Source organism: Mytilus californianus, unplaced genomic scaffold (genome assembly GCF_021869535.1).
Source record: "Mytilus californianus isolate M0D057914Y unplaced genomic scaffold, xbMytCali1.0.p SCAF_11, whole genome shotgun sequence".
Classification (NCBI taxonomy): domain Eukaryota; kingdom Metazoa; phylum Mollusca; class Bivalvia; order Mytilida; family Mytilidae; genus Mytilus; species Mytilus californianus.
Window position 1 is genome coordinate 58,472,486 of NW_026262593.1, and position 25,762 is coordinate 58,498,247.

General features: G+C 31.6%; 1 protein-coding gene across 1 annotated transcript in view; it reads right to left on the reverse strand.

The window, feature by feature from the left end:
* Positions 1-25,762, reverse strand: part of LOC127720413 (insulin-like growth factor-binding protein complex acid labile subunit) — a 162,631-nt gene that overhangs the window by 89,964 nt on the left and 46,905 nt on the right. The window contains exons 6-7 of the mRNA XM_052226992.1: positions 20,280-20,351; positions 1,773-1,844 (exon numbers count right to left, since the gene is read on the reverse strand). Coding sequence (XP_052082952.1) covers positions 1,773-1,844; positions 20,280-20,351 — 144 coding nt within the window. The remainder of the gene's footprint in view (positions 1-1,772; positions 1,845-20,279; positions 20,352-25,762) is intronic.

The window sequence follows — 25,762 nt, forward strand, 5'->3', positions numbered from 1 at the left end:
ATTTCGCATTCTAAATGAGCCGTAATGCGTATTAAAACCTGAACGCATTAGAAAGGTAAAATAGGATGCTAAATTTTGCAAATCTTTATAAAAACAATATTTTTTTGACGGTATATAAGTCATATAATGCATATTTTAAGGTTTTTCTTGTCGTAGAACACACCTCGGGGTGTCAGGATTGCCCAAAGAAAGACATCCCTACAGTCGGTCTTTCGTTTGATCAATCCTGAAACCCATCGGTGTGTTCTACGACAAGAAAAACCTTTAAATATGCATTATCTATAACAGATTAACACACAATTTATCTATTTGTAGAAAAAAAATCTAAACATTAAAAATGCATCATTATTCTATTATTCTTTTTTTTTATGAAAGCTATACCGATGTTCATATATCAAAATTCGATAAAGAATACAATTCAAGGCATCAAAGGCTGGGGGGTGGCATGACATTCAACAGGAGGGAGACATTGTGGGTAGACAGTGTAAAACATCCATAAAAAATACAGAACTTCTACGTAAATTCAAAAAGAGGGAAGTCCATAAGTTCTGACAAAACCAAACGTTCGACTATATCAACCAACGAAATTAATGGAAAACAACTGTCATATTCATGTTTTTATAAAGCTATGTTTGGAAGAAAAAGTTGTTGTTGTTTAAACTTGGTTCAATAGATAGGTAAACCTCCCACTTTGATGACAGTTATCCAAAAATCAAAGATTTTCTACCTCAGTTATGGATTACCTCAGCTGTATTTGCCAAAACCTTTGTTTATCTCGGGTCTTCTTTGCTCTTCACTTTCGTAACTTTATTAGTCTGGTTTTTTTTTTTATTTGAGTGTAACTGATAAGTGTTTTGTAGACAAAACACACGTCAGACGTACAAAATGTTAATCCTGGTATCTATGATTTAATCTATCATTTTCTACATAAGGAAAGGCCTGTACAAAGTCAGTAATATGACGGTTGTTGTCCCTTTGATGTGTTTGAGCTTTTGATTTTGACATTTGATGTGGGACTGTCCGTTTAGAATTTCCTTGGAGTTCGGCATTTTTGATATTGTACTTTTTGCTATGCATTCATAAACAGTCGTATTTATCAAAAATTTCTGTCACAATATGAAAATGAAGAACAGGACATAATCGGTAAACATACGGATAATTCGACTGTTCTAGTACATACAATTGAGAATGGAAATGGGGAATGTGTCAAAGAGACAACATAGACCCGACCATAGAGCAGACAACAGCCGAAAGCCACCAATGGGTCTTCAATGCAGCGAGCATATAAGATGTAGGACTTCAAAAAACATGTCGTTTGTGAGTTGAGAAAATGATATTTCTTGTCAATCAACCAATTCGTGAAGATGACCGTGAAACTTGTGAGTGTCGATATGATTTGTTCATCCTGCTAACTCGTTTTGAGCAGAATTTTTGCATGGCTTTTGAATGATTATGTATCTAGTGTGGTTGATTGGTTGATGTTTAGTTTTATGAACTAAATATAATTTAAAATGTAATGATTGGTTATGTGCTTTTTCTTTATAGATACAAAAGGATTTACGTTAAAGAAAGTTTCCAACGTGAACTTAACACCAAATTAATAAAACACAAATTTTGACATTTGTAAAGAAATTGCAATTAACTTTTTGAAAAAAGGATGAAGAAACTTAACATCAATAAATTAAAACTAGGAGATGTGTGATACAATGCAATAACAAACTAGCAGCACATGGCGGCATATTTTTTCTTCTTGTCGGAATTAAGGTACTTACAATTCTGTTTGAGCCGATAATCCTTCAAATAAGTTTGCATCTATCATTGTAATTTCATTCTCTGACAAATCCCTAAAAAGTACATTTTTAAAATTCATTTTACATAACATTAATTTTGCAGAAATCATAGACAACTGGCAGTGTTGTACGTAGATCTGTTTGAAAACTGATTTGATTATTGAATGCCTATATGACATAATGACAGTTCTTGTAACCTTAATAATTCAAGTTGGAGAATAACATTTTCAAGGTCTACTCTTAAACCTGAAAACTCTTGTCCTAACACTTTTTTACAGCATTACGAAGAAGAATTTGAAAACAAAAACATTTGTATTTGTAACCATATTTAATAGCAGCTGGGTAAAAAACAAACTCCTGGCAGACATTTTGAATATCAGTCATCAATTTCAATTTTGTTACCCAAGTTGTCCCTGTCAAGTCCACACAATGCTTTATGCGTACATTATAATTTTTGCACGATTGTGTTATGTTTTTTTATCATATCAAAATTGCGTTAAAATGTTTTGCCCTCTTCATTCAGTATATTTGCTAAATTGCGCACATTTTTAGAGCTTTAATTGATAAGTTTTATTCAAGTTGTATGAAAAATTCCATCCTTAAACACAATCAGAAATTTACCGAATTTATATCTGTTGATAAATGTTTTATATAAACTTGGAATACAGTCGACTTCCAATTATATCCAAACATGTATGACAAAATAGAAGAAAGGTGCGTGACAATTGTCAAAAGCACAATGGTTTGGTTATTATGAAAATGATTATTCTCAATCGAAGATGTGTAGTGCCAGCTTGTTTAATGTATTCTTCTCTTTGAATATTTGCCTCATTTCTAATAAGAATATATTGATTCCTACTGCAGTTTATTAGCTTGTCATAAATTGATGCAGGGTAATCTCTTAATGTACAAAGGTGATATCCCTCAAGTTATCTTATTATTTAATTGCACAACTCTTACGTCCTTTTATTTTATCACTTCAGAATGGTAAACCTTATACTTTATATGGACAAAACGAATAAAATATTTGTAGTAAAATTGTAGTGAGGCAGAGATGCTTGAAAACTGGTTGATACATAGTATATATACTGGCAAATGTGGTGTACAATAAATAGTAATTAAACGTGAATAGCTTGAATGATTAACGTGCATTTAAACATTATACCAGTCCTGCTCTAAAACATAAAAAACATTAGGTGTTGTTCTTAGACAAATATACGTATACCGCTTTATGAATAATGAACTTAACAAAAAAAAAAACAATTATCTTAGTGGCCATATTATATAAGAGCTAGGTCGAAACAAATGTTGGATGACTTTAAGTGAGATCTTATGACATCAGAGACTGATATCCTTATGCAATCATGTCAATATCAATTGGCAACAGGGTAACGATAGATGGATGATAAAATCAACAAAGAATGCTGGCAGAGAATATTAATCACGAATTTTAATTCAGTTATCTAATGTGTCCGTAGGTACCCATACTTCTTAACTCATATAATGTAATATGTACAATGGTTTCCTTTATTTTCCTTACCAAATAATTGTAATGGAATAAATATAGGTTAAATCATATTTCCTTACTCATTATGAAGTAAAGCAAACGACAATTTAACCAAGGGTAACGTTTAGAGTTATAATTGAAAAATTCCATTTTTGTTTCATAATACTTCCACACTCGATCGGAGTCAGATTTTTAATGTAATACATCGATATTTGTTGATAGTATGTAACATTAACTGTGAGTCCAGTTGATTGTTTTAAAAAGAAAACAATCTTAAAGAAATTCATATGGAAATAGTCCACTGTAATGTGAATTACTTATCGAAGATTGATAATGTTATTCGTGTTATTCCTCTTAAGAAAGATGGGTTTGATTTTAATTTGGTCATCCCTGATCATTTTAACTATCTTGTCATCAAACGATAAAGGCAACTTGCATAATCAATCTTCTGTTGACTTGAAGTTATCTTATCTTATTAATTACTGACATCCAAATGTACTCATTTGGTTTTTATTTTATAGAAATATTACACCTTAAACCAATAACCAAAATTAGATTAACATAAAATTTATCTATTTGTAGTAAATTTTTCTAAACATTAAAAAAAAAGAAATTAAAAGAAATGAATCAAAGCATCAGTATTCTTTCATTCTCTAGATCTTTACTATTGGAGATTTACCGATGTTTAAATATTATAAATTGATTAAGAATACAATTGATGTTAACAAGCGAAGACTGAGAGATTACATGAAATCCAATAGGAGAGATACCTGGTGCGTCGACAATGTAATACATGCACTAACATAATAAAGAACTCCAAGATAAATTCAACAAGCATTCTGAGAGCATTACATGGCAATACATAGTTCCCTAACGGTTAAAAATTCATTGTACTGGAACAAAATGCTAACTTGATCTATAACTTGGTGTAAAAAATATAACAAATATCAAGTCAATATCTTCAAGCATGACGAAAACAAGTGTGGAAAACTGATTATTTAAGTGAATCCAAGGACCATAACTCTGCACAAAATCATCAGATCGGAACAAAATTCAAATTTTTATCTGTAACTTGTCATAATAAAACTATACACCAATTATCAAATCAATATCTTCAAGCATGACGAAAAAAGTGCGGAAAACTGATTGAGTGAATTTTCTAAGTCCAAGGACCATAACTCTGCACAAAATCAGCAGACCGGAAAAAATTCGAACTTGATCTGTAACTTGTCATGATAAAACAATACTCAAAATATCAAATCAATACCTTCAAGCACGAAGACAAATTGTGGAAAACTGATTTGCCAGACTGACGGATGGACAGACTGACAGACAGACAGACAGACGGACAAAGTGCAAACCTAAAGTCCCTTTCGACTTCGTCGGTAGGGGACTAAAAAGAGGGAAGTCCATAAAATCTTACAAAAACAAACATGATTATATCAACCAACTGAACTATTGGAAAACAACTGTCATATTTAACTTGGTTTACAAGCTATATTTTGTAGGTAATCCTCCCACTTTGATGACAGTTATCGAAATACCAAAGAGTTTCTACCTCACGAATTGATAACCTTAGCTGTATTTGGCAAAACTTTTCGGAAAAAATTTGGGTCCTCATTGCTTTTCACCTTCATACTTTATTCGTGTGTCAGTGATGAGTGTTTTGTAGACAAAAAAAAAAAGGCGTCTGGCGTTCAAAATTTTAATCTGGTATCCATGATGAGTTCATTCATAGTTCGGTTCTTAAAAGATATAATGGAGATCAAGCAGCCGAAATTGTGTAAACATACATCATAGATATACAACACAATTGACGTAAACCCATTTAAACAAACATTTAAATAAATCCGACAAGGACGTGAACAACAAAAATGTGGAAGTTGGTAAGCGTCTCTTGATACAAGTGAGAGGTTTAGCTAGCTATAAAACCAGGTTCAATCCACCATTTTCTACATAAGGAAATGTATGTACCAAGTCAGGAATATGACAGTTGTTTTCCATTCGTTTGATCTGTTTGAGCTTTTTATTTTGCCATTTAATAAAGGACTTTTGATTTAGAATTTTCCTTGGAGTTTGGTATTTTTGATATTTTACTTTTTGCTATGCATTCATCACCAGTCATGCTCATTAAAATTCAGTCAAAATTTCACAATCAAGAACAGGACATAATCGGTAAAAATACAGATAAATCGACTGTTCTAGTACAAGCATATAAAGATGTAGGATTTAAAAAAAAAACATGTCATTCATGAGTTGAGTAAACAGATAGTGTCAATCACCTAATTCGTGATTGTGACCGTGAAACTTGTCGATATCATTCGTTCACCCTGATAGCTCTTTTGGAGCAGACTTTTTGTAAAGGCTTTTAAAGAAAGTGCATCTAGTGCGTTAAATTGGTGGCCGTTTAGTACTATAAACAAAATATATTTTTGAAATGTAATGATTCGTTGTATTTTCATCTTTATAAATACAAAAGGATTTACGTTTACGAAAAGGTCCAACGTGAACTTAACATAAAATTAACTAAACACAAATTTTGACATTTGTAGAAAAGTTGCAATTACCTTTTCAAAAAAGAATAAAGAGATGCCTATAGATATCACATAAAAAATAATTGAACATAAATAAATTAATAATCTATGTGTGATATAATGCAATTATTTTAGACATCAAGCAGCATATGGCGGCTTTTTTTTTCTTCGCGATGTTAAGTTACTTACAATGTTGTTAGCGCCGACAATCCTTTAAATGTGTTGGCATCAATCCTTGTAATTTTATTTTTCTTCAAATTCCTGAAAATAATATTTTTAAAATTCCAATTTGCAGTACATTTAATTTTTAGAAATCAAAGACAACTGGCAATGATGTACGTAGGTCTGTTTGCAAACTGATTTGATTATTGCATGCATACATGACAGAATGACAGTGTTTTTAAGGTCTACTCTTAAAACTAAAAAACCTTGTCCTCAGATCCTTTTACAGCATTACGAATGATGAATTTGAATAACAAATTATTTGTGTTTGTAATTTTTTTTAACAGCAGCCAGGTCAATACAAATGTTGACTAACATGAAGAATATCAATGAATATCTGTAAACAATTTTCAATTCAGTTACCGAAGTTGTCCTTTTGAAGTCCATACAATGCTTTATGAGTAAATTATAATTTGCGCAATATTATCGTTGTTTTTTTTTTATGAAACCTGAAATGCCCTCACGAATCAGTATTTACTACATCTTTGCAAAATTACGCATATTTCTAGAGCTTTAGTTGAAATGTTTTCATTTATTCGTTGTATAAAACTTACCAGACTAAACCAAAATCAGATATTTATCGTAATGTATCGATATTTGTTGATACATGTTTTATATAAACTTGGAATACAGTTGATTACCTATAAATCCAAACATATATGACAAAATAGAAGAAAGATACGTGAACATTGACCAAATTACAATGGTTTGGTTGTTCTGAAAATGATAATTACCAATCGAAATAGCAACAGCTTCTTACGAGTATTCCTGTCTTAGGATATTGGCCTTAATTGTAATCAGAATATATTAATTCCTGCTGCAGTTTACTATTTTGTCATAAAACTGATGCATGGTAATCTCTCAATGGACAAAAGTGCGATCCTTTAAGTTATTTTATTATTCAATTGCATATATCTTACTTCCTTAATTTTTATTACTTTAAAATGGTAAACTTTACAATATAATAAAACATTTGTCGAAAATTGGATGAGTCAGAATTGTTGGAATACTTGTTAATACATAAAAACATCTGCCAGAAATGCTCTAAAACCTATAACAATTTGTGTTGTACTTAAACAAGTAAACGGCTTTATAAAAAATGAATTTGTAGAGTAATACTTTGGTTAGCTTGCTTGCTTTGTTCGTATATTGTACAATTGTATTTGGTATGACGTCCAATCAAATCTAAATATAATATAAACAGGTTTATCTATAGATATAAGAAGATGTGGTATGAGTGCCAATGAGACAACTCTCCATCCAAGTCAAAATTTATAAAAGTAAATCATTATAGGTCAAAGTACGGTCTTCAACATGGAGCCTTGGCTCACACCGAACAGCAAGCGATAAAGGGCCCCAAAAATTACTAGTGTAAAACCATTCAAACGGGAAAACCAACGGTCTAATCTATATAAAAAACGAGAAACGAGAAACACTTATGAACCACAACAACAAACGACAACTACTGAACATCAGATTCCTGACTTAGGATAGGTGCAAACAAATGCAGCGGGTTTAAACGTTTCATTGGTACCAAACCTTCACCCTTTTTCTGAAACAATAGTGTAATATCACAACATAGAAAGACACACTATAAAATATCAACTGAAATAGCTTAACTCAATCAAAGGACATATTAATACCAGTGAACATACACTAAACAAATAAATTTGACCTATAATACAATGTAAATACAAAATAAATAAAGTAAGGGAAGAATAATAAAAGTAACATGTTATACCGCTATGAAATGTTAAACAATTTAAGAAAAACAATATGCTCGAACAAAAAATCAGCCACTTGAAATTACTTTAAACACAGGTAAATGAAAATAATTTTGTTGTTAGGTATACGTGTACAGTTCAAATAGAGAAAGGAAATATCTTTACAAAATAAATAATTTTGATGTTCATAGTATGCCTATCTATATTGTTTGCAGATGTCAATCTTAATTACAACGCTTGAGCAAACGTTTATACAAACAAAGCAAGCAAACTTACCATAGTCATACTCTATAAGCATTAGGAAATTACCTCTAAGTGGGATCTTATGACATCAAAGGTTGATATCCTTATTCAATCATGACAAAATCGATTGGCAACAGGTTAACAATAGATGGATTTGTGTTCAAGTAGTATAAAGTCACCAAAGAATGCTGACTGTGAATAAGTATCACAAATTTCAATTCAGTTTATCTAAGTTGTCAGAGGGAACCCTTAATTCTTAACTCATATAATATACTTTGCACAACAGTTCCTTTCATTTTGTTTAGCAATTTATTATAGTAGAAGTAATATTGGTTCAAATCATATTTCCTTCCTCACTGAAAAGTAACCATTTAACCAAGGGTATCACTTAAAGTTATAATTGAACAATTTAATTTTCGCTTCATAAACCTTCCAGACTCGATGGCAGTCAGAAGTTAAATGTAATACATCGATATTTGTTGATAGTATGTAACATTAAGTGTGATTCCAGTTATTAACCATAGAAATGACTTGAAAATATCTTATTTTACATACATCCACATGTTCTTATTATACAATTCAATCGACTAAAACAAATCCAAACAATTTTAGGTCCTCACTGCTTTTTACCTATGTACTTTATTTGACCTGGTTAAGTTTTTTTATTCGTGCGTTACTGATGAGTTTTTTGTAGACAACAAAGCGAGTCTGGCTACAAAATTTTAATCTGGTATCTATGATGAGTTTATTCATAGTTCCATTCTATTGAAAAAATTGTAAGAGCAACATAAAAGGACATAATCGATGAACGTGACGATAATCGGGATCAAGCAGCCATCATAGAAATTGGTTTTTAGATATACAACACTATTGACATTACACATCCAAAAAATATACAAATAAATGGCGTCAACTAAAAACATGTGTTAGTTGAGATAAGCGTCTCTTCATACAAGTGATAGATTTAAATAGCAATAATACCAGATTTAATCCACCATTTTCTACATAAGGAAATGCCTGTACCAGGTCAGGAATATGACAGTGGTTTTCCATTTGTTTGATGTGTTTGAGCTTTTGATTTTGCCACTTTCCGTTTAGAATTTTCCTTGGAGTTCTGTATTTTTGATATTTTACTTTTTGCTATGCAACCCTCAACAGTCATGTTTATCAAAATTTTGTCACAATTTCAGAATCAAGAACATGACATAATCAGTAAAAATACTGACACGCAGGCAGGTTAATGCTGTTCTACGGTTAATTTAGAATTTGAAATTGTTTTGAATTTTTCTCAAGAAACTTTTAATTTCTGGTGTCTCAGAACTGCCCACCAGGTTACCATGGTACGGGCGACATCCAAAGATGGCGTGTGTACTTTCAACTTCACGAGCCCGGCACACCCCAAAGAACTACACTAATGAATAAAATTAAAGTTGTATTTGGTTGATAAAAATATTATCTTTCCTGTAACAGCTGTGTCTTCCATGTCCATTTTAAAAGTGTTGTGCTCATTTTAAAAACAAGAAACATCAATCTCAGTATTCATGAGCTTTTCAAGAATAAATATGCCAAAGATATCAATAAATATTAACAGGCTGCGCCAATTAGATCTTTATAAATGAATGATACATAAGTCCTTTCGCGCCGACATGTAAACAATGAAATGATTTACATCGATTATTCTACTTTACGGTGTCAAAGTGCCGGGAAAGAAATAAACGACATTTTGATATTTTTTTACTTGAAATGGACACATTAAAGATGTAAAGTAATGTTATTTTTATCGTTTTTATACTTGAATGTGTTAATGAATCTGAAAAGAATCATGATGAATACGAATGTTATGAGGGGGAAAAAGGGGTAGGTTACCCTAACGTTAGCCATCATATACACTTTATAAGAGCTTTTGTATTCTCATGTTCAGTTCTAATTCCACTTATAAGACGACTGTAAATAAAATTAACTTGTTTACTTACTTAACTTCAATTCTCATAGGGTTTTTTACTACTTTGAGAATACTTACGGCAATACAATCTTTTTAAAACAAATACTTCTCCTGATAAGAAAAGAACGTATGAAGCCCATTCTACACAAATTCTGGGTGTTTCATGTGAAATACAAATCTGCTCAGACCTTATAAAAACTTTGAAAATGTTTTTTTTAAAACATTTTTACATACTTCACTGAAATTAATAAGGATCAGAAAACTGTCACATATGTAAATGCATCTTTCAAGAGACAATGACTGCTTTAAGCTAGAATGTCTGGATTTGCTGAACATGCATCATTCATTCATTGCAGTCTCTTCAGTATAAAACATATAAATATAAAATATATAAATAAATTTGAAAGCAATTCAATTGATCCAAGATTAAAACCGGTCACAACTATAATACTAGGTAAATAAGTACTCATTTGTTTATTGTTATAAAAAAAACCATAAAATAAGAGGTGAGACCATTTTTGTTTATTTAATAAAGGGGTATGCATGTGAAACAAAGACTTTACTTCTTGAGTTCATCATGCGTATTAATTGATTAATAAATACATAATGTCTATTTAAAGTCTCATAAAAACTTATGATAATTTTTCAATCATTTTTAAATGGTTTTCTCACACTTAATATCAAAAGCATTGTACATGTCACATTTAACTGATAATCCTTATTACAATACATACAATACTTTTTTTTTTTGCTTTTTCATGATCGATGATAAATGTTGACAAATATCTTCTTGTTGATTTTCTCATGTTATTGTTCTACAAGAAAATTCTTTATTCCTTAGTTTTTCTTTAAATTCACATGTAACATGGCAAGAATTATCTTAAATACATGTAAAAAGTAAAATAACAAAAATACCGAACACCGAGGAAAATTCAAAACGGAAAGTTCCTAATCAAATGGCAAAATCAAAAGCTCAAACACATCAAACGAATGGATAACAACTGTCATATTCCTGACTTGGTACGGGCATTTTCTTATGTAGAAAATGGTGGATTAAACCTGGTTTTATTGCTAGCTAGCTAATCCTCTGACTTGTATGACAGTCGCATAAAATTCCATTATATTGACAACAATGTGTAAGAACATGCAATTACCAGCCTGCCAGAATATGATGTTTGAATTATTATTCTCACTCAGTTCACTGTTTATGTATAAATTTCCTTGTATGTGTTGAAATTACAAGAAAGAAGTGCACAGTCCTTTCCTTTGATTTAAATCTTTCATTCTTTGTTTTCAATTCTTTGTCTTCAATGATCCAGTTTCAGTTTGAACATGTAATTCTTCATTTTGTTGTTATACTGAAAAGTGCTTCATTCCAAAGTTCAAATGTGTCATGACAGGGACTATTTCATATCTAGCAGTGTTATAGTTTTGTTATATATGGCCCCACACTTGTATCTTTAAAACATTCATTTCACTCTCTTTTCATGCATAGATCTTAAATTATCCCAATATATGGTTATACATGGTCTGACAATTTCCTTGTGTATGTTGATATTCAAATGAAAATGCTTACTCTTTTTCTCTGATAACTCTTTCCAATTTCAGTTAGTTTTTTATTATAACATCATTGCTTCCAAGTCATCTTAATACTGAAAAAATAATGAAAACAGTTTATTATAGTGGAGTGACCAAGCCAACAAATTTTCAACTTTAATGGACCACCCTAACTGCAGGCTTAATTATGAATTTTCGTTTAGAGAAATGTTTAAACTTTATATTTTGCCTGGTCGTAGAATCAAAAAATGGTGCACACTTTTAAAATTTGAGTCCAAAGTTCGGAAGTTGAGTGTATAAAATTAGTGTAAAAAATTCACAGGTGGTTATAAAAAATCAAGAAATAATATCTGAATTGTGAAATAGGCAAGACATTACTCCTTTAACGAAAGAATTAACAATAGCAGTTCACTTTCGAGTCAATTTGAAAAAATGTAATCATCAAATGCCCATTTTTAGGGAAATTCAGGTGGGCAACAAGAAAAAGGCAAAGACAAACCAGGAAATGGATTTCAACTGATATTTTGTACAATTCATGTACATTTAAGGATATATTTCTGGTTTTTACGCGATTTCTTAAGGAAGAATCGAAGTATCTTTTGTTTTTGTTTAATTATATACAAGCAAGCGGCAAATATTCCACTAAGTAAATGAATAAAATGGTTTTAATTAAGTTCTGATAGGTAAACATATATTTTTCTGTTTTGAACATTGAGATTGTATGGGCAGGATTTTAAAAATTCCTATCATGATTTCCTTGATAGAGGATTGCTGCTCACAAGGATGCTATTAAACCAAGAGTTCCAAATGGTGAAGTTGAAATCATCTCTTCGTAAATTTTACGGACGCCATCACGAGTTGGTTGACCGTTATAGAATAACCGTTTCACAGATGATATCGGATATGTTCATTATGTCGTAACTACAATACCCTTCCCTTTTCACGAATGTGACCTACCGAATTAGACTTTTTACCGGATTTGTAATAACATAAGCAACACGACGGGTACCACATGTGGAGCAGGATCTGCTTACCCTTCCGGAGCACCTGAGATCACTTCCAGTTTTTTGGTGGGGTTCGTGTTGCTTAGTCTTTAGTTTTCTATGTTGTGTCATCTGTACTATTATTTGTCAGTTTGTCTTTTTATTTTTGGCCATGGCGTTGTCAGTTTGTTTTATGAGTTTTGACTGTCCCTCTGGTATCTTTCGTCCCTCTTTTTTTAACATCAGCAGCCTACTATGAACACTTAAGAAAGAGGGCGTCTCATTATTCATCCCTGGGTTTAAATATTAAACATAGTCAAAGATGTAACCACCATCCAAGAGTTTTAATGTATGCATGGCTGCAAATGAAGTTACAATATTACTGAAAGGTTTCAAACTAAGTTTTTGTACACACCAGATTGAAAATAAACAAAAATAAGATTTATGTAAATGTTTTTATGTGCTGCTTGTCAAAATGGGAAAAGATTTACACAAAAAAAAACATAGACTTCAGGTACTAATTTTTATATTAGTTAATCAATATAACAAATAAATATTAACCTAATGACTATAAACAGAATAAATGAATAAAGAACAAAATTAAATGTACACAAAAAGGGATGATTAAAAATGAAAGTATGATGACTATCAGATTTTAAACCATCAATGAAAAATTGTTTTTAAATTATGACCATGATAATAAATGATAGTTTCACAATATTTAAACATCTCATGTGCCTGTCTAAGCAATTTTATTAAATGCAGGCATGCCCTGTATGCATATATTTTTAACTATTTTCTTTTTTTGGTTTTGTGATATGCTATACATTGGAATAAATATCTAGTAAGGAAATGATTTTGCATGTGGAATCAGAGCAATCTGAAGATTCATGCTCAAAATATACTTAATAGATCTTAATAGGCCAAGTATTTGCCTCTAACATAAAATTCGAATCATGACAACTATAAGAGGCGAATTAAAGGGGGATGGGGTTCGGCTGACATGGTGCTCGGACTTTTAATAAATTCCACTCCTAATACGTTGCATTGCTGATCATGGGCCCGTGATTAAAAAATCCTTGACCCGCATCTGTGCATGGCAGGTCGGTCTGCAAAATGTCGACATAAAGTTACTTAGACAATGTTCAACGAAGATAGAATTGTTTATAAGCGAGTAAAATAGTGTTGACTTGTATAAATTATTAAAAGGAAGTTGTTTATACGGACTGCCTTAGTAATGTTGTCAGCGAAACGTGCAACAAATTAGCCCCCTTTTAATTAACAATGCAGCTTTATCTACATTCCTACTCAATCATCAATGAAATGTATATCGACGAACCTCCACTGTAGAAGTTTGAAATAATTTAAAACAAATTTACCTCAAAATATAAGCAACATCCTTCTATATTAACGTGTTCTGTTAGACGGTTGACACTGACTTCTATCATAACAAGGTGCCCGATCAGCTGTTCGTGACAAGCTCAAACTTGATGTCGACGAAACGTTCTAGCCAATCACGTGTCGCATAGTTTAGAAAATGACGTCAGATTTCGATTTCGATGCAATCATCAAAAATCAATGCCTTTTTTTCAAGTGCATTAACCTGCCTGCGTAATTCGACTGTTCTAGTACATGCATATAAAGATTTGGATTAAAAAAACCATGTCGTTAGATAGTTGATAAAATGATAGTTCTTGTCAATCAACCAATTCGTGATGATGACCTTGGAACTTGTGAGTGTAGATATCATTCATTCATCCTGCTAACTCTTTTGCAGCAGAATGTTTGCATGACCTTTGAAAGAATATGCATCTAGTGTGGTTAATTGGTTGCTGTTTAGTTTTTATGAACTAATTATAATTTGAAATGTAATGATTCGTTGTATGCTTTTTTTATATAAATACAAAATGATTTACGGTTAAGAAAGGGCCCAATGTGAACTTAACACCAAATTAATATATAAATCGAATTTTGACATTTGTAGAAAAGTTGCAATTGACCTTTTTACAAAAATAATTCAACATGAATAAATTAATACTAGAAGATGTATGATATAATGCAGTAGCAAACCAGCAGCACATGGCAGCATTTGTGTTCTTCGTGGCGGAATTAAGTTACTTACAAGATTAGCCATAATACTAACACTGGCTCGGAAACCTTATCTTACACTAAAACAAACTGTACCATTTACATGTGAACAATAATACTAAAATACATGGTACTCCTAAGTAGACCGTGTCAATGGTACTGATATATGTTTTTGATACAATCCCATAGTCACTGTTTTGTTATACCGTGTGCTTAACTGGTTTATGTTAAAGTGTTCGTATCTTTACTGTCTGCTCTTAAACCTCAACATTTGTTTTCAAAACGGAGTTCGGTATTTTTTGATTTTTTACTTTTTGATATGCACTCATTAACGGTCATGTTTATCAAAATTCATTAAAAATTTCACAGTCAAGAACAGGACATAATCGGTAAAAATACGGATAATTCGACTGTTCTAGTATATACATATAAAGATGTAGGACTTCAGATAATTTAAAATGTAAGGATAAGTCGTATGCTTTTTCAATATAAACACAAAATGATTACGTGTAAGAAAGGGGCCATGTGAACTTAACACCAAATTAATATAACACGAAGTTTGACATTTGTAGAAAGGTTGCAATTGACCTTTTTTTTAAAATTCAACATGAATAAATTAATACTAGAAGATGTATGATATAATGCAATAGCAAACCAGCAGCACATGGCAGCATTTTTGTTCTTCTTTGCGGAATTAAGGAACTTACAAGACTGTAAGAGCCGACAATCCTCCGAATGTGTTTGCATCTATCTTTGTAATGTTATTGTTCTCCAAATCCCTGGAAATAATATTTTTAGAATTCATTTTTGCATAACATTAATTTTGTAGAAATCATAGAAAACTGGTAGTGTTGTACGTAGAGCTGTTTAAAAACAGATTTACTTATTGCATTGCATACATGACATAATGACAGTGCTTTTAAGCTTAATACTTTAAGTTGGAGAAAAACATTTTTCAAGGTCTACTCTTAAACCTAAACACTCTTGTCCTCAGACCCTTTTACAGCATTGTGACAATATTTTACAGCAGCTAGGTCAATACAACTGTTTGCAGACATTAGGAAAATCAGTCATCAATTTTCAATTCAGTTACCTAAAATATTGAAAACAACACGTTTAATAATTTCATGCGTCCGAACCGCTTTTCTGGATTTACCTTCATCAGGAACGCTCAAAGCCAAACATTTGAAATCCGAGGATGTATAAGTACCGAAACAGTTGAAGAGCCATATGACAAAAATACCTAAAACAAATAGCCAAATTCATCTAAGGTCAACTTTGCCTGAGGGAGTTGAAACCTTAGTTTCTTTATAATTTCAAAATTTATAAACGGACAATTTTAAAAAGGTTTGTTATAAATCATGTCAGTACCGAAGTACTGACTACTGAGCTGATGATACCCTCGGGGACTGATAGTCCACCAGCAGAGGTATCGACCCAGTGATGTAAAAAATTGAAAACATCACGTTTAATAATTTCATGCGTCCGAAGCGCTTTTCTGGATTTACCTTCATCAGGAACGCTCAAAGCCAAACATTTGAAATCCGATGATGTATAAGTACCGAAACAGTTGAAGAGGTATATGACAAAAATACCTAAAACAAATAGCCCAATTCATCTAAACTCAACTTTGCCTAAGTTGTCCCTGTGTAGTCCATACAATCCTTTATGTTTATATTATATTTTGCGCAATATTTTTTTTTTGTTATTGAACAATCACAGGATTTTTGTAGAATGTTTTGTATAATACCACAGTAATCCATCAACACAAACTGTCAATCCCCATTCAAAATAGGAAAATATTTTATTGTATCATACACATTCGTTTACCTTAATGGAATGTTCTTACTTATAACTAACCCTAACACTAACCCTTTTCAAACACTAGCCATAATACTAACACTGGCTCGGAAAACATATCCTAAACTGAAACAAACTGTACCATTTACATGTGAACAATAACAAATACATGGTACTCCTAAGTAGACCGTGTCAATGGTACTGATATATGTGTTTGATACAATCCCATCGTCACTGTTTTGTTATACCGTGTGCTTAACTGGTTTATGTTAAAGTGTTCGTATCTTTACTGTCTGCTCTTAAACGTCAACATTTGTTTTCAAAACGGAGTTCGGTATATTTTGATTTTTTACTTTTTGATATGCATTCATTAACGGTAATGTTTTATCAAAATTCAGTAAAAATTTCACAGTCAAGAACAGGACATAATCGGTAAAAATACGGATAATTCGACTGTTCTAGTATATACATATAACGATGTAAAACTTCAGATAATTTGAAATGGAACGATTAGTCGTATGCTTTTATCCATATAAATACAAAATGATTTACGTTTAAGAAAGGGGCCCATGTGAACTTAATACCAAATTAATATAACACGAAGTTTGACATTTGTAGAAAGGTTGCAATTGACCTTTTTTTTTTAAATTCAACATGAATAAATTAATACTAGAAGATGTATGATATAATGCAGTAGCAAACCAGCAGCACATGGCAGCATTTTTGTTCTTCTTTGCGAAATTAAGTTACTTACAAGACTGTAAGAGCCGACAATCCTCCGAATGTGTTTGCATCTATCTTTGTAATGTTATTGTTCTCCAAATCCCTGGAAATAATATTTTTAGAATTCATTTTTGCATAACATTAATTTTGTAGAAATCATAGAAAACTGGTAGTGTTGTACGTAGAGCTGTTTAAAAACAGATTTACTTATTGCATTGCATACATGACATAATGACAGTGTTTTTAAGCTTAATACTTTAAGTTGGAGAAAAACATTTTTCAAGGTCTACTCTTAAACCTAAACACTCTTGTCCTCAGACCCTTTTACAGCATTGTGACAATATTTTACAGCAGCTAGGTCAATACAACTGTTTGCAGACATTAGGAAAATCAGTCATCAATTTTCAATTCAGTTACCTAAAATATTGAAAACAACACGTTTAATAATTTCATGCGTCCGAACCGCTTTTCTGGATTTACCTTCATCAGGAACGCTCAAAGCCAAACATTTGAAATCCGAGGATGTATAAGTACCGAAACAGTTGAAGAGCCATATGACAAAAATACCTAAAACAAATAGCCAAATTCATCTAAGGTCAACTTTGCCTGAGGGAGTTGAAACCTTAGTTTCTTTATAATTTCAAAATTTATAAACGGACAATTTTAAAAAGGTTTGTTATAAATCATGTCAGTACCGAAGTACTGACTACTGAGCTGATGATACCCTCGGGGACTGATAGTCCACCAGCAGAGGTATCGACCCAGTGATGTAAAAAATTGAAAACATCACGTTTAATAATTTCATGCGTCCGAAGCGCTTTTCTGGATTTACCTTCATCAGGAACGCTCAAAGCCAAACATTTGAAATCCGATGATGTATAAGTACCGAAACAGTTGAAGAGCTATATGACAAAAATACCTAAAACAAATAGCCCAATTCATCTAAGGTCAACTTTGCCTATGTTGTCCCTATGTAGTCCATACAATCCCTTATGTTTATATTATATTTTGCGCAATATTTTTTTTTTGTTATTGAACAATCACAGGATTTTTGTAGAATGTTTTGTATAATACCACAGTAATCCATCAACACAAACTGTCAATCCCCATTCAAAATAGGAAAATATTTTATTGTATCATACACATTCGTTTACCTTAATGGAATGTTCTTACTTATAACTAACCCTATCACTTACCCTTTTCAAACACTAGCCATAATACTAACACTGGCTCGGAAAACATATCCTAAACTGAAACAAACTGTACCATTTACATGTGAACAATAACAAATACATGGTACTCCTAAGTAGACCGTGTCAATGGTACTGATATATGTGTTTGATACAATCCCATCGTCACTGTTTTGTTATACCGTGTGCTTAACTGGTTTATGTTAAAGTGTTCGTATCTTTACTGTCTGCTCTTAAACGTCAACATTTGTTTTCAAAACGGAGTTCGGTATTTTTTGATTTTTTACTTTTTGATATGTATTCATTAACGGTAATGTTTTATCAAAATTCATTAAAAATTTCACAGTCAAGAACAGGACATAATCGGTAAAAATACGGATAATTCGACTGTTCTAGTATATACATATAAAGATGTAGAACTTCAGATAATTTGAAATGTAACGATTAGTCGTATGCTTTTATCCATATAAATACAAATGATTTACGTTTAAGAAAGGGGCCCATGTGAACTTAACACCAAATTAATATAACACGAAGTTTGACATTTGAAGAAAGGTTGCAATTGACCTTTTTTTTTTTAAATTCAACATGAATAAATTAATACTAGAAGATGTATGATATAATGCAGTAGCAAACCAGCAGCACATGGCAGCATTTGTGTTCTTCTTTGCGGAATTAAGTTACTTACAAGACTTTAAGCGCCAAAAATCCTCCGAATGTGTTTACATCTATTTTTGTAATGTTATTGTTCTCCAAATCCCTGGAAATGATATTTTTAGAATTCATTTTTGCATAACATTAATTTTGTAGAAATCATAAAAAACTGATAGTGTTGTACGTAGAGCTGTTTGAAAACAGATTTACTTATTGCATTGCATACATGACATAATGACAGTGCTTAAAAGCTTAATACTTTAAGTTGGAGAATAACATTTTTCAAGGTCTACTCTTAAACCTAAACGCTCTTGTCCTCAGATCCTTTTACAGCATTGTGACAATATTTTACAGCAGCTAGGTCAATACAACTGTTTGCAGACATTAGGAAAATCAGTCATCAATTTTCAATTCAGTTACCTAAGTTGTCCCTGTGAAGTCCATACAATCCTTGGTGCTTATAATATATTTTGCGCAATATTTCTCGTTATTGAACAATCACAGGACTTTTGTGGGATGTTTTGTATAATACCAACACAAACTGTCAATCCCCATTCAAAATATGAAAAAAATTATTGTATCATACACATTCGTTTACCTTAATGGAATGATCTTACTTATAATTTGTCCTAACACTAACCCTTTTCAAACACTAGCCATAATACTAACACTGGCTCGGAAACCTTATCCTTAACTAAAAAAAAACTGAAACAATTTACATGTGAACAATAACACTAAAATACATGGTACTCCTAAGTAGACCGTGTCAATGGTAATGATATATGTTTTTGATACAATCCCATAGTCACTGTTTTGTTATACCGTGTGCTTAACTGGTTTATGTTAAAGTGTTCGTATCTTTAATGTCTACTCTTAAACGTCAACATTTGTTTTCAAAACGGAGTTCGGTATTTTTTGATTTTTCACTTTTTGGTATGCATACATCAACAGTCATGTTTATCAAAATTCAGTAAAAATTTCACCGTCAAGAACAGGACATAATCGGTAAAAATAGATAGTTCGAATGTTCTAGTATATACATATAAAGATGTAGGACTTAAGATAATTTGAAATGTATCGATTAGTCGTATGCTTTTTCTATAGAAATACAAAATGATTTACGTTTAAGAAAGGGGCCATGTGAACTTACCACCAAATTAATATAACACGAATTTTGACATTTGTAGAAAGGTTGCAATTGACCTTTTTTTTTAAATTCAACATGAATAAATTAATACTAGAAGATGTATGATATAATGCAATAGCAAACCAACAGCACATGGCAGCATTTGTGTTCTTCTTTGCGGAATTGAGTTACTTACAAGACTGTAAGCGCCGACAATCCTTCGAATGTGTTTGCATCTATCTTTGTAATGATATTGTTCTTCAAATCCCTGAAGATGATATTTTAAAAATTCATTTTTGCATAACATTAATTTTGTAGAAATCATAGACAACTAGCAGTGGAGTACGTAGAGATATTTGAATACTGATTTGATTATTGCATGCATATATGACATAATTTTAATTGTTGTTAAGCTTAATACTTTACATTGGAGAATAACATTTTCAAGGTCTACTCTTAAATGACAAAACTCTTTTACATCATTACGTTATAACCATATTTTACAGACAGCTAGGTTGAAACAAATGTTAGAGGACTGTAAGTAGGATCTTCTGATACCCTTCTGCAATCATGTCAATATTAATTGGCAACAGGGTAACGATAGATGGAAATGTGTGCAAGTAGTATAAAGTCACCAACGAATGCAGGCTGAGATTTTTAATCACGAATTGCAATTCAGTTATCCATATTTCTTAACTCATATAATGAATTTTGTACAATGGTTTCTTTGGTGTTTTTTATAGAAAATAATAGTTGTGGAAGTAATATTGGTCTAAATCCTTCCTTATTAAGTGGTAAAGAACGATAATTCAACAAAGGGTACCATTTAGAGTTTTGATTGAACAATTTCATGTTAGTTTCATAATACTTACAGATTCGATTGCAGTCAGGATTTTAAAGTATTATATCGATATTTGTTGTTACATTAACTGTGATTCCAGTTAATAATCTTAACAATTTAACAATCTTAAAGCGATTCACAAGAAAATAGTTCATTGTACAGTGTTTCAATGTAAATGTTAATTACTTATCAAAGATTGATAATAATATTCGTTCATATTCTCTTAAGAAAGGATTTATATGGCTTTGATTATGATTTAGTCATCCGTGATCAAGTTAACTATCTTGTCATCAAACGAAACAGACAACTTCCGTAAAAAAACTTCAGATGACTTGATGTTATCTTTTCAATTCATTTACATACATTCAAATGTACGGATTATTATTTTTTCATAAACATGGTATACCTTAACCTTATACCAAACTAAAGTAACACACAAATTATTTTATTTGTAGTAAAATCTCGTTAAACATTAAGAATAAGAAATTAAACGAAATAAACAAAGGCATCAGTATTTTAAATCTATTCTATCAGAGGTTTACTGATGTTGCAATATCATAAACCTATTAAGTATACAATTTGAGGTAAGAAACAAACACTGAGGGATTGTATGAAATTCAAAAGGAGAAAAATCTGGTGCGTATACAGTAGACCACATGAAATGAACAAATACAGAACTCCAAGATAATTTCAAAAAGAGGGACCGAATGGAAAAACAACTGTCACTTTAATGAAATTTATCATAATAAGTAGTTTCTGCCCGAGGAATAGATCACCTAAACTGTATTTGGCAAAACCTTTCGGAGTTTTGGGGTCCTCATTGCATTTTAACTTCGTACTTTTTTTAGCCTGTTTACGTTTGTATTCTTCGAGTGTCACTGATCAGTATTTTGTAGACAAAACGATCGTCTGGCGTACATAATTTTAATTCTGGCAATTGTATGAGCAACCTTCACAGACATAATTGGTAATTGCGACAATAATTGGGTTGTGTCAACACAATTGACTTAAACAAATTCAAATAAACTTAAAAACAAATCTGAAAAGTACGACAACAAAAACTGTTGGAAGTAGGTAAGCGTCTCTTACTATGCATTTCCAAACAGTTATGTTAATTCACTTTGAGTCAATATTTCAAAATTGGCAACAGAACACAATTGATAAAAATACGGATAATTTGACTGTTCTAGTACATGAATATAAAGATCTAGGACTGCGAAAAACATATTTTAAGAGAATTAAGAAAAAGCATATGTGTGTCAGTCAATCAATTCGTGATGGTAACCGTGGAACTTGTGAGGGTCGATTTCATTAGTTCCTGATAACTCTTTTGGGGCAGATTTTTTGTAAAGCGTTTGAAAGAATATGCATCTAAGGGTGGTTAATTGGTTGCTGTTTAGTATTATAAACAGAATATATTTTTGAAATGTAATGATTCGTCGTATCTTTTTCAAAATAAAAAAGGATTTACCTTTACGAAAGCGTCAAATGTGAACTAAACATCAAATTAACATAACACGAATTTCGACATTTATATAACAACATATATTTACAAACAACGGTATATTGCTGGGTCTTCCAAGTGCCCCACGAAACCTCTTTCTAAATTATTAACATCTATTATCAGCAATCAAAGCCGGGCTCAAAAGTTATTGCGAAACTGCCTATTCTGGAGGTGGCGTGAATCAGATGTGGATACTAAAAAATTCCAAAGATCTTTTAGAGTACATACAATCTAAGACTCTCTCATCTTGCAATAGTATTAAAACATTTGACTTTTCTACACTTTACACAAGTATTCCCCATTCTAAACTAAAAGACAAATTGAAAGAGTTGGTATTACTTTGTTTCATTAAAAAGAATGGAGAACGTAGATACAAGTATCTTGTCTTGGGGAGGGATAAATCCTACTTTCTAAAGAATCATTCTGATTCAAACAAAAAATTCTCTGAAACTGACAATATCAAGATGCTTGATTTCTTGATTGACAACATATTTGTTACGTTTGGAGGACGCGTTTTTCAACAGACTGTCGGAATTCCAATGGGAACCATTTGTGCTCCTCTTCTTGTCGACTTGTTTCTTTATTATTATGAGGCTGACTTCATACAGGAACTTCTTAGGAAGAAGGATAAGAAATTAGCAATATCATTTAACTCTACGTTCCGCTGTATAGATGATGTTCTCTCACTAAATAATACAAAATTTGGTGACTATGCTGAACGAATCTATCCCATCGAACTAGAGATAAAAGATACTACAGATACAGTTAAGTCTGCCTCATATCTTGACTTACATCTTGAAATTGACAGTGAGGGTCGGTTGAAAACAAAACTTTACGACAGAAGAGATGATTTCAGCTTCCCAATTGTGAACTTTCCATTTCTATGTAGCAACATTCCAGCAGCGCCTGCATACGGAGTATATATCTCCCAATTGATACGATATTCCCGGGCTTGTGTTTCCAACATGATTTCCTTGATAGAGGATTGCTGCTAACAAGGAAGCTATTAAGCCAAGAGTTCCAAATGGTGAAGTTGAAATCATCCCTTCGTAAATTTTACGGACGCCATCACGAGTTGGTTGACCGTTATGGAATAACCGTTTCACAGATGATATCGGATATGTTCCTTATGTTGTAACTACAATACCCTTCCCTTTTCACGAATATGACTTACCGAATTAGACTATTTACCGGATTTGTAATAACATAAGCAACACGACGGGTGCCACTTGTGGAGCAGGATCTGCCTACACTTTCGGAGCACCTGAGATCACCCCCAGTTTTTTGGTGGGGTTCGTGTTGCTTAGTCTTTAGTTTTCTATGTTGTGTCATCTGTACTATTATTTGTCTGTTTGTCTTTTTATTTTTGGCCATGGCTTTGTCAGTTTGTTTTCGATCTATGAGTTTGACTGTCCCTCTGGTATCTTTCGTCCCTCTTTTATATAAAAGATGCAGTGATTGTTTTTTAAAAGAATAAAGAAATGACTATAGATATTATCTTAACAATAAATAATTAGACATGAATAAATTAATACTAGGAGATTTGTGATATAATGCAATAGAAAACCAGCCGCACATGGCGGCGTTGTTTCTTCTTGGCGGAATTAAGTTACTTACAAGGAACACGAGTTAAGTAAGCACTGAAAATCCGTTAAATAACTTTGCATCTATCCTTGTAATTTTATTGTTCCCCAAACTCAAGAAAATGATATTTTTAAGTCATATTAGCATTACATTAATTTGAAAGAAAAAATAGACGACTGCCAGTTGTGTATGTAGAGCTGTTAAAAACTGATTTAATTATGCCTTACTTACATGACACAATGCTTGTAAGCTTAATATTCTAAGTTGGAGGATAACAATTCTAATATCTGCAAATAATCTTTTAAGCTCTTGTCCTCATACCCTTTTACAGCATTACAAAAGATGAATTTGAAGCTAAACATTTGTGTGTGTAACCATATTTTACAGCAGCTAGGCCAGTAAAAATGTTGGCAGACATTAAGAATATCAGTCATCAATTTTCCATTCAGTTACCAAAGTTGTTCCTGTGAATTCCATACAATCCTTTAAGCGTAAATTATTATTTGCGAAACATTTTTCTTTGTATTTTTCATCAAATGAAAATTGGGTTAAAATGTTATGCCCTTCTCATTCGGTATTTACACACTAAATTGCGCACATTTAAGGGATTTAATTGATTGTCATTTAGGTTGTGTAAAACATTCCAGATTAAACCCCAATCAGAAGTTCATCATAATATATCGATTTAATGTTTTATATAAACTTGGTATACAGTTGTTTACTCATAAAATTCAAATATGTATGACAAAATAAAAGATATTTGTATGAAATTTGTTCCAAACACAATGGTTTTGTTGTTCTGAAAATGATAATTATCAATCGAACATGCATAGCGCCAACTTGTTAGGCGTATTCCTCTCTTTGAATACTGGTCTAAATTATAATACGAATATAATCACTCCTGCTCAAGTTTACTATCTTGTCATAACCTGATGCTGGTTAATCTCTCAATGAATAAAAGTATCCCTTAAGTTATCTTATTAATCAATTACATAAATCATACCTCTCTATTTTTAATTTTTTCAATATGATTAACCTTACACGTTATACGTACAAAATAAATAAAATATTTGTAGGAAAATTACATCGAGACAGAATTGTTTGAAAGCTGGTTAATACATAGTATACATTCTGACAAATTTGTGACATACAATGAATAGTAATTATACGTAAATAGCTTAAATGGTTAGCCTAAAATGAAAACATCTAACAAGCCATTTCTAATACCTATCAAAATCCACGTTGTACCTAGACAGATATACCGCTTTGTAAATAATGAATTTGAAAACAAAAACAGTTATTTTAGTGGCCATATTTTATAACAGCTAGGTCGAAACAAATGTTTGATGACTTTAAATGGGATCTTATGACATCACAGACCAATGCCATTATGTAATCATGTCATTATTGACTAGCAACATGGTAACGATAGATGGATTTGTGTGCAATCAAAAAAGTTACGAAAGAAAGGATATTAATCAAGAATTTCAATTCAGTTATTTTGATTGTCCGTACCCATAACTCATGTAATGTACTTTGTACAATGGTTTCCTTTATGTTCTTTATCAAATAATTGTTGTAGAAGTAATGTGTGTTTAAATCATAGTTCCTTTCTCATTAAGAATTTGATTAGTTATAATTGAACAATTTCATTTTAGTTTCAGACTTTATGGTAATCAGAATTTTAATGTAATATATCGATATTTGTTGACAGTATGTATCATTAATTGTGATTCGAGTTAATAATCCT